Here is a 21,397-nt window from a genome sequence, read left to right on the forward strand (position 1 = left end):
TTGTTGAAGAAAATAAAATTGTGATAACCGTTAATCTATAACTTTCATATTTAATGAGCAAGGTTATTTGGTTTAACTCTTCCAAAGTTTGTTGGAAGAAGTTTCACATACTTGGCGAAATTAACAATCCTCAGAGATCAAATCCTTTCCTTTGTAGTGTAAGCATTTGGAGGTATAATTAGTTTTTTTTGTAACATAATAACGATGCATGCAGGGGAGGTTGAATAGTCTATAGTAATTTTCTTATTTGAGGTTTTTCATGTTTTTTTTGTAATGAGGCAAGCTGACATGCCTGAAAGCTTGATAAGGTTAATCTTGACAAAATACACTAGAATACTATTCTTTCCATCTTTATTTTTCTTCATATCCCATTTCAGTTTCTGTATGTACAGACTATCTTATAGCATTGTAGGTTTGTCTGGTTGCCAGCGTGCAAACATATACAAAACCGGATAAATACTTTGTATCATGATGATATTGGATTTTTTTAGCCCTTTTACATTTCAGTTAGTTCTTGTAAAGCATCTTCTATTTCTACACATATAGAAGTCGTTGTGGTCACATATCATCTTGTATTTCCTATTTGCAATTATATATGTAGCTATATAATTTGGGAGTACACATAACCGAAAAGTATATATAATTTTGATCTGAATTAGTATTTAATATATTTTGCTATGTAGATATTAGGTAATTTTGGTAGTACACATAACTGAAAAGTATATATATTATCTTTCATTTGATATATATATATATATATTTACATTTTTTTTATTTTTACTATGTGAATCTCATATGGTTTATGTTTGAGACGTGCATTGCACGTGCATGTTTATTAGTACAACAGAAGGTCAACTTTGTCTTCAGAAAGTTTCAGAATTTGTTGAGTTTTTTGGCAATGGCTAAAATACTTTTTCATATGAGGTGTTGGTGCATCCGAGAGCCAAGGGGTATTTCCCGAATAACTGTCCGCTATCTCCGCTACCCGGGGGCGCCATTCTATCGAACAGCCCGCCGGCACCGCCGCCTCCTCCTTATTTCGGCGACTAACCCCTACGTCTACCGAACATTTCAATGGCGGAGAGGTTCTTCTCCGGCACGTCCACCGCCGCACCTCCGTTCGACGATGCCGGCATCCTCCTCCTCTCGGGCCCTCCGTGCTGGTATGCCGCCTCTCAAACTTCCCTCGGCTTGCTGAAACTAGCTCCTTTCCGCCCTGCGCGCCGGAGCAAACCGAAGCTGTCGTAAAACCCATGCGTTTTATCCAGTACGTTATCCCCATCATCCGTGCTTACCTCACTCCCCGCCGCATCGATTTTGTGGCCTTTCTTGCTGCTGTAACAGCGGGAAGACCTCGCTCCTTTTCCAGTTCGCGATAAACCGTGCGGCGGAGAGCGGCCGGCACGTGGTGTTCATTTGCAGCAAGGGGAGGTTGGAGAACAGCCCCCCCTTCTTGTCCCAGGTGAGGATTCTTGCCTGTCAGTTTAGCTAATGAGGTGAAACTGTATACGCTGGTTGTTCCCGATTTGTGAAGCCACAACTTTTCCTCTTGCTTCCAGGGTGTTGAGCCATCCCTGAGCGTGCTTCAGAGAATACAAATCAAGTAAGGAGTGTTGAACCTACAATGCTGGTTTACTTTTGTAATACCTTGCTTAAACTCCACAAGAGTAAGAGTATTGGTCATGCTATGTACTGTGACATTTTCAGTGTTTATTTGGACCGGTTTAATGTTTGGAATTATGGTGATATGGTAGACTCGGCTATATCATGCAGTCATAACTAATTTATGCCTAGTTCTGTGCATTCTATGTCTGCAGATACATTGAAGACGATGAGGGAATCAGGAAGTACTTTGCTGCATTTCACCTGCTTGACGACTTTCCTGCTGCAGTCATTGTCGATGATTTTACCGGTTTCTTTTCGGAGAGGTGCTATCATTTTTTCCTTTCTTCTGACCATTATGCTGCGACTCAGTTACTGAGTGCATTGCAAACACTATGCTGCGACTCAGTTTAGCATTTATGTTACAACAATGTGTTACACAATTCTCCTTTTGGACTTTAACCATGAGATGGATTTGTTTCTGATATGTTTCTTCTAAGAAACGCAGTTGAGGATTTTCAGCATTTGTAGTTAATATAAATAATGGTAATATCTAATACTGTATGTACCAAGCCATTACAGTGTGCTGGGTGTCCTTTTGTCTCCTAGCTCAGCATATTCCATTCATAACATGCTTTCAATTGTTTTACTAAAACCTTTGGTTATAGATCACCTTTACTCTGTTCAGGATGGTCAGACGTTATTGAGATGTCAACCATCAAAATAAAGAAATTATAAGCTCTTTAATTGACGTAAAATACAGACTCTTGATATTTTATATGACTAATTCTTACCATGTTGAAGCTGTAATAGGAGCTGCCAGTTAAGATATGGAAATACTAGGGCTCGTGATCTAGCATTGGTTCGCATATTAGCTTTGTGTCAAAATGCTATTTCGCATGCAAAGTAAGTGATGAAGTCAAACCCAGATCTTTAAGTATCTCCATTTTCTATGTTGTTTACAGTAAGAAATCTCAATCCCTTTTGTAGTGCAAAGCTTGGAACCATTGGATCTTGCAACCTCTTGCTCTCTGATGTACATCAAGGTGACAACCCAAGGTCCCTGTTCATCTACAAGAGATGGATAGGTTCCATATATACAATCCAAGGTAAACTGTGTATGTAGCCATTATTATTGTGCATTCGTACATTTATTAAGTAAGCATTTTGTACTGCCATTTGTCATCCCTTAGTAGTACATTTTGCATTCCCATATAAGGCATGCCAGCTGGTTGATTTGCTTATTCTCTTTTCCATATTATAAGATGTCTTTGTCGAGAGTACCCAGGTGAAAATGCCAAAGTACACGAGGACATTTAGTTCAAAATGCCAATTCGCCTTATTTGAAATCCATAGAACTTTCCCAATATTTGTTTTTATGGCCATAAAGTGAATATAAATTTGATGACCCTTGAGCTAGTATGTTTTCATGATTTAATCTTACTGTCTTTCCTCAGGTGACGGCTTAGGTTCATATCTACTCAAGAACATTAGCACTCCACAAAGTGGAACCAAGGAAGCAAGAGCAGCTAAATACTCAATAGCTTTACAGTACCTTGTTCTTGAGGAAATCAAAGAATAATACGTTGCTATTTATTTGAATTTACTGTGCGAGATTTTAGGTTCAGATTTCCCTGAGCTGATTGTAAATCCCAAATCTTAATTCCTACTTTGGTAAGATTTTCAATTCAGATTCGTCCATGAATTGGCTGTAAATTCTAACTCTAAATTCCTACTCTGGTATTGGCCATTCCCTTGGAACAGTAAGATGCAAAAAGTATTTTAGTGGATACATAAGATTGCTTGTACTCCCTTTGTACCAAAATACTTGTCATGGTTTCAGTTAAGTTCGAACTAAAACCGCGACAAGTATTTTGAACAGAGGGATTATGCTTTAGTTGGAAGCCACACTCAGTATTCGGCTTATTTGATGCTGCCTAACCAAAAAAAAAAGAAGCAATATCTGTTGAGTATGACTGTTTAAATATCGTGTGCTGCTGTTCATTCCATCAAATAGAATTAGCAGAGTTAACTGCTGATTACACTGAGAAAGATCTGAGAATGATAAGATATTTAAAGTTGCAAGTAAAAGTCATGTAAAAGCACCAAAATTAACCATTACATATTTGTGTTTCAAATACATTGCCATTACACGAGAAATGACAATGATACCAAAAGTAAACAAACAACTAGCAACTTGGCAAGGTAACAGAAATGGATAATATTGTTCGTCTGGCGCAAGCTTAGAAGTAACATTATTTTCCGTGAAATATCTCCCATGGAAGAGATCAACATTGCAGCAGGAACAGCTGAAGACTGGGTATGAAGAAAATGAAAATATTGCCTGGGCTGAAGAGCTCAGTAAGGATCAACAGTTGAAAAACTCCCATCTTCTCCCACATCAATGAGAAACTACAGCTCACAAATGTCACCTGGGAAGGTAGGAGCTTGGTAGTATTGGAGACGAGCCAATCCACTCAGAGATCCTTCACAATCTCAATGCCCATTGAGTTAGCTGTGCCAATGATAGATTTGCACAACGCCTCGAGTGACATATGCTTGCAGAAGGGGTCAGCTTGTTTAAGTTTTGCAATCTCGTAAACGTGGCGGAGTGTTAGGGATGACACAACGTTGTGACCAGGACGAGTGCTGGCGGTCTCAATTCCTGCTGCCTTCTTGAGGAACCATGGAACGGACGGCGACTTAACTACAAACTCGAAAGTGCTATCTTTGTAGGCAGTTAGCGTGACCTGCATAGGAGTTTCTGCCTTGTATTTCTGGGTCCTTGCATTGAAATCCTTGCAGAACGCCATCAAATTGAGCCTATAAAAACCGAGTGCCGGACCAACTGGTGGTGCAGGACGTGCAGCACCAGCTGGAACAAGCAGGCGGATTGTTGCCAGTATAGGCTTCCGTGCTACTGCATCTTTCAGAGTTGCCATGTGATTGCTTTAGTAGATCTGCAGTAAACACGAGAGTTTAAATGGAATTAGCAGAGTTTTCAACGAATTTCATGAAAAAATTGCAAGACAACTCAACAAGTGTTTGCTGAAAGCAACATCATAACAGACTTAGGGTCTGCAATCTGCCTCCTCGAAGGCTTTAACTTTTGAATTATATACCACTAGATGCCAAAGATACACTTGTAATGTACCTGAAGAGCTAGCGTCGGAGGAAAGGTGATTTACAGTGGCATGGAAATTCCTTGACCTGCTCTAAGCAGAAGCAATTTACAGACTATTCCTAGTCTCTTTCGACACCCTCTTCAGTCAATCCAACATAGCCTAGAATGTGGTCAAATGATGAACAATTCTACTAACATGTGGTTACAAGCAGTCAGACTGATTGGCGCAACTGATTGGCTTTTGCGGATGAAGTAATATATCTGGGCAATCCAATGAACCTTCTGGAACTATGTCCTGTATTGTTTTTCCAAAGATACATAAGAATTGCTCTATTTTGATTATTTTCATAAAGTTACTTGGCTTGTCAGCTCAGTGGATCTATTTCAGATGAGGAGACCAACTAAAACAACGTTTTATTTCAGATGAGGAGACCAACTACATACTGTTTTTCCAAAGATACTTTTTTTAACCGGGCTAAACCCCTTCCCATTGAAGCATAACGTAAATATAAAGCCGATCCAAGATTGTTCAGGAGATGGGAAAGGGAAGAAGCGAGTTCAACGCACCAATGGGGAAACCCACTGTAGATGCTCGCAATTGAAAGTATAATCCAAAGATACATAATAATTGCTCTATTTGATCATTACTTTCATACAGTTACTTGGCTTGTCAGCTCGCGGAATCTATTTCAGATGAGGAGACCAACTAAAACAACATTTTATTCAGGCAGACAACTTGTTGGACACTGACTTGCAATATCTGGATGCTCTGCAAACAGTCTCAAAAAATACATAAATAAAGTGACCCCTAGATCAAAGCAGTGCCACAAATCCTCTTTGAAATTTAGAAATAATGATTACCACCATGAAAATGAAAGGTTGGAGAATCCTGCAAGTGATACGCTCGAGGGGATTTCATGGATTTTGAGTTTTTGACACCCTAAAATCACGAAAGGAGTAGCGCTCGGCTGTAGGACTAGGCTTCCCCACACACCGCGCCACTGGCCACTCCGGCCGCGGCAGGCACCGCACGCCTGCCACCGCCCACCCGGGGGCTCGCCTCCGCCCATGCCTCAGTGCCCCCAGCTCCGGGATCCCGCATCTCCACCGGCCAGCCTTCAATGCGGCGCTTCCGCTGGTCGGGATACGTCCCGGGTCCCTCTGATGTTCCAGCCACCCCGTCCTCCTCTGCGGGCTGGCGTTGGGTTGCGCCCCCTCCCTTGCTCAAATCAATCGTGGTCACTCCTCCATCCACACACATTCACTCCTCCGGCGCCATTGATGAGGAGGGATGGACGACCTATCAATCCCGCAAGAGCCGGCGCGCAAGCAAAGATCAGCTGGTCGGCGCGGGGAGCCAGCGCAGGGGCAATAAGTCCTCCCACGGGCACGAGGCCTTCTTAAGCAAATTCAAAGGCCTTTGTTTTCATTGCCTCAGCCCCCACCATCGCCGGATAGATTGTAGAGACCCACTGCACTGCATCATTTGCAAGAAGGCCGGGCATTTCGGCAGAGAGTGCCCGCTGAACCCGAAGAATCGACGGAGGGTGACACGGTGAAGGAGAGGCGAGCTGCGACTGGTGCGTGAGCGCCTTGTTTTCCCCAGTTCGGCGGCGATGGCTGAGGCGGACGCCCCCTACATCGACCATCGGCGCGCGACAGCCACAAGGTCACCGCTTCCTCGCCGACCATGGAGCAGCAGCTCTTCCTGCTCCAGCAACATGCCGCCATGGTCACCGCGGTGAGCAAGATCCACGTGGTCAGCCCCTACTCCATCGGCGAGGCCATTGAGAAGGAGTTCCAGATCCCCGCGCACCACCTCCTCATCACCAACCACAACCCCGAAGACTTCTTCATCAACTTCAACCTGCCGAAGCACAAGGAGCTCGTCGTGCGCCGTGGCTCGCTGGTGGTGGACGAAGTCACATTCCTGCTAGAGCCTTGGAGGGAGGACACGCACGCACTGCTCGAGACCTAGATGATCAATGTGCGCATCGTCATTGAGAAGCTGCCCATGATGCTCTAGACCTTGGAGGGCGCCGCGGACGCGCTCGGGGACAAGGTGATCATCAACCGGCTGGATAGCCGCACGTTCGAGTGTGCCGACCCGAAGACTTTCGCCGTGTGGGCGTGGGTCGCCGACCTCGCCCACATCCCCACACGGCGCACGCTCTGGAAGCACACCAAGGGGGATGGCCTCGTCGAAGAGATGTTTGGCTTCTCCCCGCCAAGATGCGCGGTGGCGCCACCACGCATCTCAAGAGGTGGGACGTCCTGGTGCACCTGGACCGCATCGAGGACTGGACGCCCCTGTCTCCGCGCTCATCTCACTCAAGGCAAAGCGGTATCCCCTCCTCCGAAGAGGACGAGGACGACCGCCCGTACCCACGGAACCCACCCATGGGCGGCTGGGTGCATGGCAAGGAGGACGGCAGGCCGGTGCTGGGGCCTGACCGGCGCGGGCGCTCCCAGGTGCGTGTGGTGTCCACGGGCTGTCGGGGCATGCCCTCGACGAGGCCAAGGCGCGGCCATGATGGAGACGACGGCCACAGTGGCCAGCAGCATTCCTGGAAGGACACCTTGCTTGGTCGGGCGCGCGGCAAGGAGCCGACGACGGCGGGTTCTTACTCGAACCGCCACAGGAGCCGCACCCTGGTGTCGTGCCACCGCCAGGGCACACCGCGTGGGCGCCGCTCCTCCGCTGGACACAACGACTAGCAGGCAGGGCAGGCGGCCAACCTCAGCAAGGGGCAGCGTGCGACCAGCCGCAGCAAGGGGCCGGGGCACTCGTCTGCCGTTCCGGGTGCATCCACTGTCGCCTCCCTCCTTGCTCCTCCAAGGCCGTTGTCCAACGCCACAAAGGCCCCCACCAGGGTGGACCCGGTTATTGACTTCTTCGACGGCGCACTAGAGGTGCTTCCTCCACCATCACGCCTGGACTCGCGCGCTTCCAAGCTCGATGCCACGGTGGCGGCTAAGCTCGACAAGCCACTGAACTTCACCAGCGGAGGGAGCACGGGAAGCGGCAACCCGCTAGACATGGGACCGGCTCTCTCGCTGGCATGTCACACCCCCGAGGCGGCGATCACCCACTCCCTGCAGCTCAGAGCGGTGACAAACCAGGTGTGCCACCTTCAGCTGGGAGAAGGAAGCAACAGCGGGGCGTCGGGGCAGCTCTTCACCAACATCCCTCCGTCGGCAGTATTCCACCGGCAGGGGGAGATCTCACGTCGCTTTACACTGCCCTAGTTGTCCTACTACCCAAAAAAGATGGGGCCATGAAGATCACTGATTTCCGCCCGATCATTCTCATTCACTCCATAGCAAAATTGATCTCTAAAGTGCTCTTCATTCGGCTTGCAGAGGTGATCCACACAATCATATCTCCAGCCCAGACGGCTTTCCTCTGGACCAAGTGCATCCACGACAGCTACCTCTTCGTGCAAAACAATGTCCGAGCGCTTCATCGACGGAAAACCCCCACCCTCCTCATGAAACAGGACATAGCGAAAGCGTTCGACATGGTGTCGTGGGAATACCTCCTGGAGCTGCTCCAAAGATTAGGGTCTAGCGCGCGCTGCCGTGATTGGGCTGAGCTGCTTCTAGCCACCTCCTCCTCCGCCTACATGCTCAATGGGATCTCAGGCGACACCATAGTGCACCGCCGTGGCCTCTGGCAGGGTGAACCCATGTCGTCGTTCCTCTTCATTTTAGCCATAGATCCCCTGCACCATCTCCCGACGGCGGCGGTCGACTAGCAAATCCTGATGCCAATTCCGGGGCGCGAGCTAAAACTTAGAGTGAGTCCGTACGCCGACGACGTTGTAGTCTTCATAAACCCTAGTAGGCAGGAGGTGGACAATCTGATGAGCATCCTGCGCGATTTTGGTTACGCAACGGGCCTCTGCATAAACTCGGTAAAATCTTCGGTCGCACCTATTAGATGTGAAGAGCTTAACATTCAGGAGGTGCTCGGGGGTTTTGGGGGATCCACCGTGGTGTTTCCGATGAAGTACCTAGGCCTCCCAGTGACACCAGGTCGCCTCCGACTCGTGCACCTCCAATTCATCATCGATAGGATCAAGGCCCGGCTAGCAGCATGGAAGGGCAAGCTGTTGCCGATCTCGAGCAGACGTGTGCTGGTACGTTGCATGCTTAGTGTGATGCTGACGATCGCGCTGACAGTGTTGAGGGCACCAAAGAAGTTGTTCAAGGAGGTGGACAAGTGCCGGAGGCGCTTCCTCTGGCGACAAGACGAAGAGATTACAGGAAGCAGCTACAAGATCAACTGGCCATCTGTGTGCTCGCCGACGGCGTGCCGTGGCCTCGGCATCCACGACCCGCAAAGCTTCAGCCGCGCCTGCGACTCAGGTGGCTGTGGATCACTTGGCAACACCCGGAGCGCCCATGGGTGGGGTTGGAGACACCATGCAGCACGGAGGACAGAGCGCTTTTCGTGGCGGCGACTACGGTGAAGATCGGAAATGGTGCCACCGCATCCTTCTGGCACTCCTCCTGGGCAGGGCCAGCCACCCTTGCACAACAATTCCCTCTGCTGTTCACGCATTCGAGGAAGAACAGAACCGTCACGCAAGCACTGAACACTGACACTTGGATAAAGGACCTGGCGCACAGCCGCGCCCAGGAGCTGCTTCCAGACTTCCAGAACATGCATAGAGCCATCAGGGGAGCGACGGAAGGGCTGCAGGCGGAAGTGGCCGATAAGATCAAATGGAAATGGGAAAGCTCAGGAAACTACTCTTCAAAATCAGCCTATGCGATGCAGTTTGTGGGGAGAGCTGCCACAACTTTTGATCAAGATATCTGGAGGGTTTGGGTGCCGGGGAAGATCAAGATGTTTGCTTGGCTGATGTTCCAGAATAGACTATGGTGCAACGACAGATTGCAACGACGGGGCTGAGCCAATGATTATTTCTGTCAGATGTGCGTCCGGAACTTCGAGTCTGCTCATCACCTCTTCTGGGAGTGCACGAAGACACATGAGCTATGGACGGAGATAGGACGATGGCAGGGCTGCTCTTCCTTCGCGCCGACGGACGACTCGCACAACGCCGCCTCCTCCACGGCGGTTGCTCACCACATCTACGAGAGCGTCGAGTCAAAGTGGAAGAAGGGCGCCAGAACTCTGCTGCTGTTGGCGTGCTGTGAGATCTGGCAGGAACGGAACCACTGCACTTTCAGAAAGAAGCTCCCATCCACTCGACAAATTATACAAAGGATCACCAACTCAATTGAGCTTTGGAGGATAGCAGGCGCAAGATGCCTCGAGAGCCTCTTCGGGGAGCCACCTTGAGAGATAGGACATATATAGTGAGGGGATGATCAGCTATGGCCAACCCCTCCCACAGCCCTTCTTTTTGTTTTTGTCATTGATCCTAGGACCCCCCCCCCCCCCCCACCTTCTATCTTCATGGCAAGGCCAGCAATTGCCGGATCTTTAAAAAAAATATGCGCTCGAGGGAGAACTCACTGCTCAAGACAAGTTTGTGATCACCCTTGATACCACGATGGCCATTTCTTTTGCAAGGACAGAGGAGGCATCGAGACGCAAACAAGTAATAAACCTTAAACACAAAATCTTGAATACATAATCCACAACAATCTTACTGCTCCTAAAGCCCTCGAGAGATAAGCCGCACACAGGCTCGGGCGCATCTTCTGGGCCAGGCACTGAATTCCGCCTGGCATCTGACCCGTCGTCTCGGGCATTTCGCCGAACACCTTTCAGGTGCCGTGAGAGGAGTGCGGGTACTGAAGAGAGCGCACAGGCGCAACGCGAACGAGGTAACTCTGGCATTCTTGATTGAACTGGAACCAATAACGCGCCCAGTCCCGTCGTACAATGCGTGGTGGCATATCGCATACATGTCCCGAGAAAAGAAAGCAGGCGCACACCACTGGGGATTCCATTCGAGGTCGACCGCTATACGCTGAGACCGAGAAGTTGAGGCAAACCTGGGCGCGCCTTCGCCGAGACGACAGCAAGCCGCGCCGGCTGCCGGTTGCCGGTCGCACTGTCGCACTCCTTGGCCGCTCCCGCGCCCGCGCCGCTCGCCGCTCGGTTGCTCCAAATCGGGTTCAAGAGTCAAAACTCCCGTGATCGACCTGTATGGCTGACTGTGTTTCGCGACTAGTTGCCGGGCTTAGGGTTTACCTCTGGAGTTTTTCTGACCCGTGGGCCATAATTTAGTTGTTCTATAGCTAGGGCTGGGCCGATTTTTTTATAACTAATATTTTTTTTCAGGTGAACTAATAATTAATAATTCAGTAATTCCAGAACTGATAACGGACATGTGAAAATTCTAAAAATAGGAAGGACGCAAAGAACAACAGCGTTCACACCTGGACGCTATTAAGAACCACGACCATGTCTGGATGCTATTGCCAACAGCGTCTAGTTATGTGGTTCGGCCGGTGCTTTAATTAAACTGAACTGAGTAGTTTATCATTGATGTTCCCTGACCCGTAAAACCTAGTTCGCTTGCAATCATTGCTCTTCGTCCTTGCCGTGCGTCAAGCAACCTCGGTTGATATTACAAACCCAGCTACTACTCCATCAAACACAAGGGATTACTACTCTCGTATGTTGATTCACTCAAGTATCCTAACTGGTTACAGGAGGGAAAATACTAGAGAAGAGAGGTCTGAAGGAAGAGAGCTAAGACTATCTCTAGGCGATCCCTTAAAATATAGTGGAGTAAACCGTGGAGTAAAGCTTACTAAACTATTTTTACATCACTAAATTTTGGCCCGATCTAGATGATCTCGTAAATTGAGCGGAGTAAAAAACAATTTGGGATATGATGAACACAAATTCAATTCAAACAAACTTACTAACCGAAATTCGAGACATATTAATAATATTTAATATTTTCAACAACTAAAACATAGTCTAGTAACGGAACTAAACTTACTAATCTAATTAATATCTGTATCATGAACAAACGACAACCAGTCCGTCGTGGACATTCGACCGATCATGGGGTTGGGGCATGTGTCGTCGGCTGGGTCGTCGCAGAAGATTCTTCTAAATTCACTCCTGAAGTCGTCGTTGTTGCCGCCTCCGCTTCCACCTGCCTCTGTTGTCGCCATTGTCTTCATCGCTTGACGTCACGATGCCCTCCCCCCAGAGCTAGCTGCTCGTACAGGCGGTGCTCCCCCTCCACTTGCTCTGTGTAGAGGCGGCGGAGCTCCGCCGTGTATGCCTCGTTGGAGGCCTCCACCACAAGCCTTTCCATCGCCTCCCGGTCCTCCCTTGCCTCTTTTATGGAGACCATTCGTGGGTCGCTGACATCTAGTTGCAAAATCTTACGGAACTAAAAGTTCTGGTGGTCGTCGGCGCCACCGACCAAATGTCATATTCTTTGGTGGCCCGCTCGGTGAGTTGGAAGGATCCGAGCCAAAGCTTCTCATGGGTGTGCCGGTCTGTAATCTCGGCCACCCATGTCCCCCATGCCCGCTGCTACATGCCGACGTACGGTCTCATTGCAGCGGCGGACTGGGAGCTCGGGGAAGTCGGAGAGCCTACCGTGGGAGGCAGATGGGGCTAAGCTTGAGGAATAGTCGTGATGCAAGAGCGATGGGGGGGGGTTCACCGATGACATGAGGGCGGCAGGGGATTGGGGTGAGAGGCAAAGAAGCGTGTGATGCTTTTACTCCACGACAGAGAAGTCGAGTAAGTTTAGGTGCTCAGCAAGGCGAGGAGTAAAATATATACTCCACTATAGGAGTTACGGGATAAGTTAGGTCCTAGTTAAAGAAGTAAGGCCGGATTTTTATTTCTCTAACCGGTTTTGGGGGATCGTCTAGAGATGCTCTAACCTTTATCAAAGTCCTTCACATACGTTATAGGAATAAGAGCGACACTACTAATAGCCACATCAACAACATAGTTAATTTGCATATCCATATTCTAAGAATCTGACCCACTCATTACTAGTGCACCGCTAGGGTCATCTTTAGTTTCATCAGGCATGTGCGTTCTTTGTCAGTCGTTGCTCTTGCGCTGCTCATTCCGCTTCAGCATGCTTGGCCATAGCATGAGTGTGTTGTTGCATTTAGGATATGACAGCCGACAACGCCAATCATCACATGAGAGACATCGTCTCACCGGCCACTCACTGTTATGATCCACCAATCCACATTTCTTTGAACGAGCAAGCCGATTAGGTTGGGGATAACCGATTTAGGAATTCCTGGTCTGGGTTGGTTCAATCATGCTTTGGATGCGGTTAACACTAGCGTCTAGACCTGGACATGGTTCACAATAGCGGCCAGCCTGAACGCTGTTACTCATAGCGTCCTTCCCATTTTTCAAAATTTCAAATTACCTTTATCAGTTTTGAAATAATTGAATTATCATTTATTATTAATAAAAAAATCGGAGGGCTGGACGTTCTGCTGTTCGGTCTTTTCATGAATTCGTTTTGTAAATATGGTAACCGAATTTGGTACTAAAAATCTGCTAGCCGAAATTTTGGTTCGGTTTTCAGTTTTAACAGAATTCTAGCTTATTCAGAAAGTGCAGGTTCAGTTTCAGAACATATTTTGACAGCATGCAGATTTTAAAGAAAAAATTTGGCAAGGGATGGGGAACATGGACGGATGGATGGGCGAAGGTGGGACGACGGATCCTTGTCCTCCCTGGTCGGATCTTTGCGTGCAGCGACGGCGCGACGGTGGAGGTCCTTGCGTGCAGCAACGGCGCGGCGTCGGTGGTCAGCGAGAAATGAGAAGGAGAGGGCGGAGCACGTCGGGGGAGCCGGCGTCGGGGGTGGCCGGGTGGGGAAGATGATGCGGTGGCGCCGGCGGCGTCTCAGTCGCTCAAATGAGTAGCGGCGACGGCTAGGTCTTGCGGGCGTGCGGTGTGGGTGGCTTGCTAGGTCTAGGGCTCCTGACTCCTGCGCGGGCGTGGGACTGGGGGACGGTGGATCCTATATGACGCTCGGACGGTGGATCCTATATGACGCTCGTTAGCGTCCAAACGTCGTGCTTTCGCTGAGGCTAGCGCCTGATTGGGCCGGCCCATGTGCGGGATTCGCCTGTTTATTCGTCCCCTGCTGCTTTCCCTCGTTGTTTCATGTTTTTGTTTTCGTTTTTTTCTTCTGTGCTTTTTTTGCTTCCGGTTTTCAGTGGTTTTGTTATGGTTTTTTTGTTCCTTTTTACCTTTCCTTTTTACCTTTTCGTTTATTTTCTTTTTTTGGTTTCTTCTTCTTATTTTTTGCTGTTATATAAAAAGTTCACTGTGTATCACAAAAATGTTCATCATATATTAAGGAAATATTCAAAGTATATTACAAAAAGTTCACCTTGCATTTATAAAAATGTTCATCCTGTATTACAAAAATATTAATCACACATTTAACAAAATGTTCACCATATACTATGAAAATGTTCAGCGTATTTTATAAAAATGTTTATTGTGTACTTACAAATGTTCAGTGTATATCACAAAAATGTTCAGTGTGTATTTAAGAATTGTTTAGCATATATCACAAAAATGTTTAATGGTTAAAAGTTTTTGATTTTTTTTCTTCCACTGCTTCTAGTTCTTATACACTCGCGCGGCTTATATATAGCAGCAGTGAGCAGCTCAAGTGGTATTGAACACTCGGTGAGTACCATGGGGTGTCGAGTTCGATTCCTCGTTTTAGCATCATTTTTTCGGGGATTTATAGCAGCTCGCTTTGACGCCACTGAATGGGCTGGCCCATTCTGATCGTGCGACGTGCGGGGAAGCTCGTGTGGTTGACGCTCGCGAGCGTCAGCTAGGAGCTCTCCTGGGGGACTGGGTAGGCGCCTGGGCGGTCGGCTTCTACTGGGCCTGGGCCAGAGGCGGGGAGGGATAGGAACAGTAGGTTCGGTCATTTCTTGGTTAACTAAATAATATACCGAACCGGCCGAATTTGGTTTGGTTAGTAGCCCAGCTAACTGAATTTTGTTGTACACGCTCAAAAAACCAAAAATTCGGTTAATTCGGCCTCGATTTCGGTTCAGTTTTCGATTGGTCGGTTTTTATGCCCAGGCCTAGTTCTGGCCATACATGCCTACCGTTGGACCTTTTTTTTTTCCAGAAATGTTATGTGTGAAACGTTCCCCAGGAGTCAAGAGTCAGCGAACCACGATCGATTCATAGGTCGCTTGCGCATGAATCTTAAGGCATTGCCATGTGCCACGTCAGTTTGCTCGAGCAATTCGCTCTGAATGTGGTCTGGAGCGAACTCCCTTACACCCACCGCCTGCACGACGCACAGTAACTCCTGCACCCACCCCTTTCAATCGCCAGTCAGTTTCTTCTTCCCCTTCCTCATCATTTGCTCTCGCAGGCCGCATCGATTCCCAGTAAGTGGTGACGGCGCATTCCCCACCAAGTGAACTCCTCGTCGGCATCAAGATTTCATCCAGCACGAGCGGCGTTGCTACTGGCATTGAGGTACGTTCGTAGGTCATCAAGGCGTCTACGAGGGAGTGATTTTCGTTCATTATGGTGTTCTGTTGGGTAATCCCGGTGTTTGTCCCCGGCGGAAGATTCGAGGCCATGGAGGAAGAGGCGGCCAAAGTAATGGTGGGAGGGATGGAGAAGGTGGCGCGGGGGGAGGTTGTTGTTGAGGGTAGGGGTTGAGCAGGCATTACCCTAGTGGTCTTCTGGGTTGTGTCGGACCGGTGTTGCGGCGGCTGCTGCCGTGCGTCGATGTCAATTTGACATCAGCAGCGTCTGGGTTTCTGTCACGACACAACTGTATTAAGTTTTGGAGGGTGGCATTTTCGGCATATATTTAGTTCTAGGGGGTGGCATTTTTGGAGGGTTTGCGGCCTCTGTTGGTTTTCTGGGGGTGGCATTTTAGATGTTTGACACTTTGAAGGGTTGCAGTCTCGGATGTCATTTTAGGGGTGGCATTTTTTGTCATGGATATGCTTTTTTGGAGGGTGACAGTATGGTGTGTGACAGTTTTGGGGAGTAGTGTAGGTATTTTTTATCGGTGGGGAAACTGCAATGTGTGTTAGCTAACTATTTGTGTGGTGTTTAGGGTAAATGCTATGTGATTCTATAATTGATTTATATAAGTTGGTAAAAATGGCATGTATGCCCCTTTTGTGTAGTTTAGTGCAGGGATTTGATGCTGGAAACTCCCATGCACGATTAATGAATGGTATGCGGTAGGTTTGTGTTAGATGCCATGTGATTTTCATCGTTTTTGTTGAAAAATGCCATGACCGCCCTTATAGTGGGTCCTTTTTATGATGGTTATTGGTGCATTTTTTCTATGTAGCCGTTTGTGTTAGGTGAGGATATGTGGGTTGTGTGAAAATGCCATATAATTTTATAGGTGTTTTTCATATATTTTTTGGTGAAAAATGCCATGTCTGCCTTATAGTGTTTTAGCATGGTTTGTTTTCATTATTTGTGTACTCGGTTTTTTGATGTTTTTGGTGTGTGAAAAATGTCATGTGTTTTACATTGAGGTTTTTATTTCTTTTGCTAGTTGGCATTATGATACATGTGTGGATGGCATTTTTGTGGAAGCAGATGACATCAACTTCAACAGTCAAGTGGACTTTTTTAATGAAACAGATGGCATTTTTGTGGAAACATATGTCATCAATTTCTATAGTGAAGTGAGATTTTTTCAAACTGAAACAATTGTCATTCTTGGGGAAATTGATGCCATCGACTCCAGTAGTCAGGTGGCATTTTTGTGATTGAAATAGATGGCATTTTTGGGGGGTGTTAGGGTGAAAGTGCAACTATCCCCGGGTGGTTTTGGTAATTCATAACAACATATAGCTCATTGAACCAATATCCATTCATGATGAATATTTCAGGATGTTCAATGATTGGTATGGCATGGGTTAGAGATGTGGACCCCTCAAAATGCTAAGGACAAAGATTGGCAAAAGCTCAAGACTCTTCATTTCTATTTTAGTGATTGTTGGGGATATAACTACTGAGTATAAACCGCCCAGGAGGGGCCGGGTTATACCCATAAGGAGTTATCCATATTGAAGCCCATGAAGACAAGAAGCATGGCGCTTTACTATAAGAGATCTAAAAGCCCAGGGCCCAAAGGCGGATTAGGGCCCGTAGATATAAACCTCCATAAGGTGTGTTGTTGGGAAACGTAGTAATTTCAAAATTTTCCTACGCACACGCAAGATCATGATGTTGCATAGCAACGAGAGGGGAGAGTGTTGTCCACGTACCCTCGTAGACCGAAAGCGGAAGCGTTAGCACAACGCGGTTGATGTAGTCGTACGTCTTCACGATCCGACCGATCAAGTACCGAACTCACGGCACCTCCGAGTTCAGCACACGTTCAGCCCGATGACGTCCCTCTAACTCCGACCTAGCCAGTATTGAGGGAGAGTTTTGTCAGCACGACGGCGTGGTGATGATGTTGATGTTCTACCGATGCAGGGCTTCGCCTAAGCGCCGCTATAGTATTATCGAGGTGGACTATGGTGGAGGGGGGCACCGCACATGGCTAAGAGACGGTCAACTTGATCAACTTGTGTCTCTAGAGGTGCCCCCCTGCCCCTGTATATAAAGGAGCAAGGGGGGGTGCGGCCGGCCAAGGGGAGAGGCGCACCGGAGGAGTCCTACTCCCACCGGGAGTAGGACTCCCCCCTTTTCCTAGTTGGATTAGGACTTGTGAGGGGGGAAGAAGGAAAGAGGGGGGCCGGCCCCCTTTGCCCTAAACCAATTCGGTTTGGGCCTTGGGGGGGGGGGGCGCCCCACACTTCCCTTGCTTCCCTCCTTTTCTACTAAGGCCCATGTAGGCCCATTAAGCCCCCGGGGGGTTCCGGTAACCCCCCGGTACTCCAGTAAAATCCCGATTTCACCCGGAACACTTCTGATATCCAAACATAGGCTTCCAATATATCAATCTTCATGTCTCGACCATTTCGAGACTCCTCGTCATGTCTGTGATCACATCCGGGACTCCGAACAACCTTCCGTACATCAAAACATAAAACTCACAATATAACTGTCATCATAGCGTTAAGCGTGCGGACCCTACGGGTTCGAGAACTATGTAGACATGACCGAGACACGTCTCCGGTCAATAACCAATAGCGGAACCTGGATGCTCATATTGTCTCCTACATATTCTATGAAGATTTTTATCGGTCAGACCGCATAACAACATACATTGTTCCCTTTGTCATCGGTATGTTACTTGCCCGAGATTCGATCGTCCGTATCTCAATACCTAGTTCAATCTCGTTACCGGCAAGTCTCTTTACTCGTTCCGTAATACATCATCCCACAACTAACTCATTAGTTGCAATGCTTGCAAGGCTTAAGTGATGTGCATTACCAAGAGGGCCCACAGATACCTCTCCGACAATCGGAGTGACAAATCCTAATCTCGAAATATGCCAACCCAACAAGTACCTTCGGAGACACCTGTAGAGCACCTTTATAATCACCCAATTACGTTGTGACGTTTGGTAGCACACAAAGTGTTCCTCCGGTAAACGTGAGTTGCATAATCTCATAGTCATAGGAACATGTATAAGTCATGAAGAAAGCAATAGCAACATACTTAAACGATCGCATGCTAAGCTAACGGAATGGGTCATGTCAATCACATCATTCTCCTAATGATGTGATCCCATTAATCAAATGACAACCCATGTTAATGGCTAGGAAACTTAACCATCTTTGATCAACGAGCTAGTTAAGTAGAGGCATACTAGTGACACTCTATTTGTCTATGTATTCACACATGTATTATGTTTTCGGTTAATACAATTCTAGCATGAATAATAAACATTTATCATGATATAAGGAAATAAATAATAACTTTATTATTGCCTCTAGGGCATATTTCCTTCAGTCTCCCACTTGCACTAGAGTCAATAATCTAGATTACACAGTAATGATTCTAACACCCATGGAGCCTTGGTGCTGATCATGTTTTGCTCGTGGAAGAGGCTTAGTCAGCGGGTCTGCAACATTCAGATCCGTATGTATCTTGCAAATTTCTATGTCTCCCACTTGGACTAAATCCCGAATGGAATTGAAGCGTCTCTTGATGTGCTTGGTTCTCTTGTGAAATCTGGATTCCTTTGCCAAGGCAATTGCACCAGTATTGTCACAAAAGATTTTCATTGGACCAGATGCACTAGGTATGACACCTAGATCGGATATGAACTCCTTCATCCAGACTCCTTCATTTGCTGCTTCCGAAGCAGCTATGTACTCCCCTTCACATGTAGATCCCACCACGACACTTTGTTTAGAACTGCACCAACTGACAGCTCCACCGTTTAATGTAAACACGTATCCGGTTTGCGATTTAGAATCGTCCGGATCAGTGTCAAAGCTTGCATCAACGTAACCATTTACGATGAGCTCTTTGTCACCTCCATATACGGGAAGCATATCCTTAGTTCTTTTCAGGCACTTCAGGATGTTCTTGACCGCTGTCCAGTGATCCACTCCTGGATTACTTTGGTACCTCCCTGCTAGACTTATATCAAGGCACACATCAGGTCTGGTACACAGCATTGCATACATGATAGAGCCTATGGCTGAAGCATAGGGAACATCTTTCATTTTCTCTCTATCTTCTGCAGTGGTCGGGCATTGAGTCTTACTCAACTTCACACCTTGTAATACAGGCAAGAACCCTTTCTTTGCTTGATCCATTTCGAACTTCTTCAAAACTTTGTCAAGGTATGTGCTTTGTGAAAGTCCAATTAAGTGTCATGATCTATCTCTATAGATCTTAATGCCCAATATGTAAGCAGCTTCACCGAGGTCTTTCATTGAAAAACTCTTATTCAAGTATCCCTTTATGCTATCCAGAAATTCTATATCATTTCCAATTAGTAATATGTCATCCACGTATAATATCAGAAATGCTACAGAGCTCCCACTCACTTTCTTGTAAATACAGGCTTCTTCAAAAGTCTGTATAAAACCAAATGCTTTGATCACACTATCAAAGCGTTTATTCCAACTCCGAGAGGTTTGCACCAGTCCATAAATGGATCGCTGGAGCTTGCACACTTTGTTAGCTCCCTTTGGATCGACAAAACCTTCCGGTTGCATCATATACAACTCTTCTTCCAGAAATCCATTCAAGAATGCAGTTTTGACATCCATCTGCCATATTTCATAATCATAAAACGCGGCAATTGCTAACATGATTCGGACAGACTTAAGCATCGCTACGGGTGAGAAGGTCTCATCATAGTCAATCCCTTGAACTTGTCGAAAACCTTTCGCAACAAGTCAAGCTTTATAGATAGTAACATTACCGTCAGCGTCAGCCTTCTTCTTGAAGATCCATTTATTCTCAATTTCTTGCCGGTCAATGGGCAATTCAACCAAAGTCCACACTTTGTTCTCATACATGGATCCCATCTCATATTTCATGGCCTCAAGCCATTTTGCGGAATCTGGACTCACCATCGCTTCTTCATAGTTCGCAGGTTCGTCATGGTCTAGTAACATAACTTCCAGAATAGGATTACCGTACCACTCTGGTGCGGATCTTACTCTGGTTGACCTACGAGGTTCAGTAACAACTTGATATAAAGTTTCATGATCATCATCATTAACTTCCTCACTAATTGGTGTAGATGTCGCAGAAACCATTTTCTGTGATGAACTACTTTCCAATAAGGGAGCAGGTACATTTAACTCATCAAGTTATACTTTCCTCCCACTCACTTCTTTCGAGAGAAACTCCTTCTCTAGAAAAAATCCGAATTTAGCAACAAAAGTCTTGCCTTCGGATCTGTGATAGAAGGTGTACCCAACAGTCTCCTTTGGGTATCCTATGAAGACACATTTCTCCAATTTGGGTTCGAGCTTATCAGGTTGAAGTTTTTTCACATAAGCATCGCAGCCCCAAACTTTCAGAAACGACAACTTTGGTTTCTTACCAAACCACAGTTCATAAGGCGTCGTCTCAACAGATTTTGATGGTGCCCTATTTAACGTGAATGCGTCCGTCTCTAAAGCATAACCCCAAAACGATAGCGGTAAATCTATAAGAGACATCATAAATCGCACCATATCTAGTAAAGTATGATTACGACGTTCGGACACACCATTACGCTGTGGTGTTCCGGGTGGCGTGAGTTGCGAAACTATTCCACATTGTTTCAAATGTAGACCAAACTCGTAACTCAAACATTCTCCTCCACGATCAGATCGGATAAACTTTATTTTCTTGTTACGATGATTTTCAACTTCACTCTGAAATTCTTTGAACTTTTCAAACGTTTCAGACTTATGCTTCATTAAGTAGATATACCCATATCTGCTTAAATCATCTGTGAAGGTGAGAAAATAACGATATCCGCCACGAGCCTCAACATTCATCGGACCACATACATCTATATGTATGAGTTCCAACAAATCTGTTGCTCTCTCCATAGTTCCGGAGAATGGCATTTTAGTCATCTTGCCCATGAGGCACGGTTCGCAAGTACCAAGTGATTCATAATCAAGTGGTTCCAAAAGTCCATCAGTATGGAGTTTCTTCATGCGCTTTACACTGATATGACCTAAACGGCAGTGCCACAAATAAGTTGCACTATCATTATCAACTCTGCATCTTTTGGCTTCAACATTATGAATATGCGTGTCACTACTATCGAGATTCAATAAGAATAGACCACTCTTCACGG

The 21,397-nt window shown here is 46.8% G+C and overlaps 2 protein-coding genes across 3 annotated transcripts; one reads left to right on the top strand and one right to left on the bottom strand.

The window, feature by feature from the left end:
- Positions 1-934: 934 nt before the first annotated feature.
- LOC125506425 lies at positions 935-3,324 on the top strand. Of its 2 annotated transcripts, none has more exons than XM_048671243.1 (7): positions 935-1,163; positions 1,345-1,462; positions 1,560-1,603; positions 1,818-1,928; positions 2,407-2,508; positions 2,593-2,711; positions 3,060-3,324. In XM_048671243.1, the coding sequence occupies exons 1-7, from the start codon at positions 1,075-1,077 to the stop codon at positions 3,182-3,184; spliced, it is 708 nt and encodes a 235-aa protein (XP_048527200.1). In that variant the 5' UTR covers positions 935-1,074; the 3' UTR covers positions 3,185-3,324. The 2 variants fall into 2 exon arrangements, with proteins under 2 accessions (XP_048527200.1, XP_048527207.1); XM_048671250.1 differs by having other exon boundaries at positions 953-1,163; positions 2,416-2,508.
- A 373-nt stretch (positions 3,325-3,697) lies between these two features.
- LOC125506442 (50S ribosomal protein L11-like) lies at positions 3,698-10,913 on the bottom strand. The gene is made up of 2 exons (XM_048671259.1): positions 10,703-10,913; positions 3,698-4,562 (listed from the first exon to the last, which is right to left on the bottom strand). The coding sequence occupies exon 2, from the start codon at positions 4,542-4,544 to the stop codon at positions 4,080-4,082; it is 465 nt and encodes a 154-aa protein (XP_048527216.1). The 5' UTR covers positions 4,545-4,562; positions 10,703-10,913; the 3' UTR covers positions 3,698-4,079.
- Between the last annotated feature and the right edge of the window lie 10,484 nt (positions 10,914-21,397).

The sequence above is a fragment of the Triticum urartu genome, chromosome 1, assembly GCF_003073215.2.
Source record: "Triticum urartu cultivar G1812 chromosome 1, Tu2.1, whole genome shotgun sequence".
Lineage (NCBI taxonomy): Eukaryota > Viridiplantae > Streptophyta > Magnoliopsida > Poales > Poaceae > Triticum > Triticum urartu.

Excerpts from the sequence above, each read along its gene's own strand:
- LOC125506425 (XM_048671243.1), top strand. The coding sequence starts at position 1,075 with ATGGCGGAGAGGTTCTTCTCCGGCACGTCCACCGCCGCACCTCCGTTC. Across the intron at positions 1,463-1,559 it reads GCCCCCCCTTCTTGTCCCAG|GGTGTTGAGCCATCCCTGAG; the intron begins GTGAGGATTCTT and ends TCTTGCTTCCAG. Across the intron at positions 1,604-1,817 it reads CTTCAGAGAATACAAATCAA|ATACATTGAAGACGATGAGG; the intron begins GTAAGGAGTGTT and ends CTATGTCTGCAG.
- LOC125506442 (XM_048671259.1), bottom strand. The coding sequence starts at position 4,544 with ATGGCAACTCTGAAAGATGCAGTAGCACGGAAGCCTATACTGGCAACA.